Raw genomic sequence first — 3,457 nt, 5'->3', positions numbered from 1 at the left:
CAAGGTGGTGTTTCGCGTCGTTGTCGTCGTTGCTCATCTTCGGATTTGGATTTGGATTTGTCAAATGATCGATCGATTTGATCTATCTTTTTGGACAAAATTTATTTGATCAAAGTCTGATCCGAATATACCAAAGGAAAAATGACAGAAATGCGAAATTTTTTTTTGTGTTTTATCCTCCATTTATATGCATGTATGCACTGTTTCGAACTGAACTGATGTAATGTTATGAAATGATGCTTCAGAAAGATGCAACCGTTCAGTAAAATAACACACTGATTCATGAAAAGGCATGCTTGTTCGGAAAAGACACACTGTTTGGACGAATAGACATAATTTTTCAAGAAAGGTTACACCTTTTTGAGTGAATCATTTCCACTTTTCAGAAGAGACATGTTATGGCTATATAAACTTGCTTTCATCCACAGGTTTAGACATGAAAAATTTTCTAAAATACAAACTTTTCTTGTCTTCAAATATTCTGTGTGATCAATCAAACTGTTGAGTGAGTTCGTAGAATCCGTCAATTTAAGGTACCGCTATTGTTCGGATTGAAGGTCATTTTATTCTGGGAGGAAGATTCCATAACCTCGGGTACAGTGAGGGAAATTATTCCTTAAGAACACTCCGTGAAATTGGGGGACTTGGTCTAAATTTTTGTTTTATATTTTTTCTGAATAGTAACACACTTCTAAGATAGATTATTCATAATCTAGTGTTGAAGGTGTTAAGAAACTTCATAAGTTCTTGTCTTGAACTTGAACTTTCTTTAAAGTTTCTGTTACTTATATACAGATTCTTGTACCCGAATACATACAAAAATAACAAGTTACACTATCTAGTTTCCATTATCAGTGATAATGTGGTATTAATATTTTTCTCCTTGTATCCTGCTTATACTTCTTATTATTGTTAGTTGTTTTCTTTGCTTCGACTATCTTTGTTTGTGCTACTGGTATTCACTAATGTATTCCTTTTTCTTCTTGTTTTGTTATGCACCAAATATAGCAACATACCTTTGGGCTCGTTTGGTTGGGAAGCAAGTTATCCGGGGATTAGTTATTCAATTCTCAATGTGAAATAAAAATAACACTATAATTTCAGAATACTAATCTCGGGATGAGGTATCTTGTGATTTTATTCCAACCAAATATGAGATAAACTCATCTTAAAATTAATCACGAGATAAGCTATCCCTTATCCCTCACGCCTAACGCGCCTTATGTTTGCAATCCTCTACAACGTTGGATAAATGTGATTTATTAAGAAGTTGAAAAAGAATACAATTACACAAATGAAAAAAAAAAAAAAACAATAAAATTACACAAGTGAAAAGATATATAAAATTAAACAAATGAAAAAATATAAAAAATTACACAAATGAGAGGAAAAAAAACCCACAAAAGGTAATTCCGCTGCCGGGATTTGAAACCCGGATTCCAATATTCAAGATAGGAATTGCCACAGCGGACTCTACGTGCATTATTGTGGAAACGAAATATATTTATCCATATGAAGAAATTTTTAAATTCATTGATTTTAATTTTTCTTTTCCAAAATAAAATTTTTTATTTTTTTCAAAAGATTATACTTAGGCAAACTTAGAAATATATTATCAGTCTTTTTTAATCTATTTTTTTTTTTTTTTACCCTTCCCTAAGAGTTCTCACCGCTTTGCTCTCTTGTTGATTCGAACTCTCAACCTTTGACCTTTTTGTTTAAACTATGATTAGTATGTTTTCTATTGTTTTAACGTAATCAATTAATGAGTTACATATAATTACCTTTTAAGTAAATTTGATTGAAAATATATGTATAGATTTTTCGTAGCACCATCAGGGGCGGCTCAACAAAGTTTGAGGCCTAAAGTCAAAACTTTGATGAAGGGCCAATTTATATATAGTCTTGACTAACAACATCATATGGGTGACTATTATTATGGTTTAAGAAACTTTCGTGATTAGATAAATAACTTTTTTGATACTTTTATTTTATAATGATCTTAGTTTTTAATTATTATATAAAAAATATTTTCATACACTCAAATTATTCAAACTTATTTTAAAGTTTTTTATTAACAAAATATACTTTTACTTTAAATACTCATATATATATATATATATATATATATATATATATCGATCATTCAAAAATGAGGCACTCCAATATTTGGAGCCTAAAGCCCCTGCCTTGCTTGCTTTATGCAAGAGCCGGCACGGAACACCATCAACGTATAGAACTTATACTCAAATAAAAATACCTCTCAACTCAAATCACAATCATATTAAAAACAATACGATATGCAAAATATAAAAGCTGGAATTACATTTCTTCAAGAACATAAGTTTGATTATAATCTCAACAATAAACAACTTTGGTAAATAAGACACTTACCAATCAATACTTGGCAGAACCCACAAATCCCATTTCAATGTTACCCCCCACCCCCTCCACCCCCAAAAAACAATGAAAAACTTAAAAATCTCTCCAATAAAAAATACAAACAATTGTAAAGGGAAATACCCTTTAATTATTATTCATGAATCACTTAGGAAAGTCAATTATTATTCACGAATGAATTAGGAAAGCCAATATAAGAAAGATTCAATTTTGACTTGGTAGAGCCGGTGTGAATTAGGTAAGCCAATATAAGAAAGATCCAATCCAAATAAATAATGATTCAACTAACTAGGACATTGGAATCCAGAGGGAACTTTCTTGGAGCAAACATTAAGAAGCAAACTTAATGAGACAGGAACATTAAGGTTAATCCCCAAAACATTAGCCTTAATAGCAGTGCAAAGACAAAGGGCAGCTTCAACATCAGTAAGTCCAGAAATAAGACTACAACAAGGTGTAACTGGTGGTGAACCAACAACAACATTAACTAATCCAAGAACATTGGCACAAACACCTAACTTTAAGGTATCAATTGGGCAAGTTTCCTTTTTTGGTACATGTGGTGGTGGACATGATGGCTTTGGTTTTGGGGGTGGTTTTGGTTTAGGACAAGTGCCACAACTTGTAACAAATGTGAAGAAAATTAAGTTAAGGGTAAGGAAAAGAGCAAGAGTGGAGAAAACCTTGTTGGAAGCCATTGTAGCAAAAAAAAAATGTATTCTTGATTTAAAGAATTGGTTTTGCTTGTGAAATGGTGAGTGCAAAGATTTGTGATTGGATGGTGGTATTTATAGTGTTGAGATAGTAGATAGAGAGGAGGTAGAGAGTGGTATTTGTAGTGTACGCAGATTTTATCATTACCTTGAGGAGGGAGGGGCGGACTCGAGATTTAGGTGTCGTGGATGCTCGGGAAGTTGGAACACATGTATTGACACCCAAAGCTTTAAGATTCCACATGGAAACCAACGTACCCTGCTATCTTTTTGGTTTCTAGGGTGTTTTTTTAGGCATCATGGGTGCTCAGGGATTTAGGTGTCGTGGGTGCTAGGAGGTTGGA

At 32.7% G+C, this 3,457-nt stretch overlaps 1 protein-coding gene across 1 annotated transcript; it reads right to left on the bottom strand.

The window, feature by feature from the left end:
* Window positions 1-2,301: 2,301 nt before the first annotated feature.
* Window positions 2,302-3,179, bottom strand: LOC107857336 (14 kDa proline-rich protein DC2.15). The gene has a single exon (XM_016702234.2). The coding sequence runs from the start codon at window positions 3,096-3,098 to the stop codon at window positions 2,685-2,687; it is 414 nt and encodes a 137-aa protein (XP_016557720.2). The 5' UTR covers window positions 3,099-3,179; the 3' UTR covers window positions 2,302-2,684.
* Between the last annotated feature and the right edge of the window lie 278 nt (window positions 3,180-3,457).

This window comes from Capsicum annuum, chromosome 1, assembly GCF_002878395.1.
Source record: "Capsicum annuum cultivar UCD-10X-F1 chromosome 1, UCD10Xv1.1, whole genome shotgun sequence".
NCBI lineage: Eukaryota > Viridiplantae > Streptophyta > Magnoliopsida > Solanales > Solanaceae > Capsicum > Capsicum annuum.
Note: the sequence above shows the minus strand (reverse complement) of the source record. Positions and strands in the feature narration are given on the sequence as shown.

Excerpts from the sequence above, each read along its gene's own strand:
- LOC107857336 (XM_016702234.2), bottom strand. The coding sequence starts at position 3,098 with ATGGCTTCCAACAAGGTTTTCTCCACTCTTGCTCTTTTCCTTACCCTT.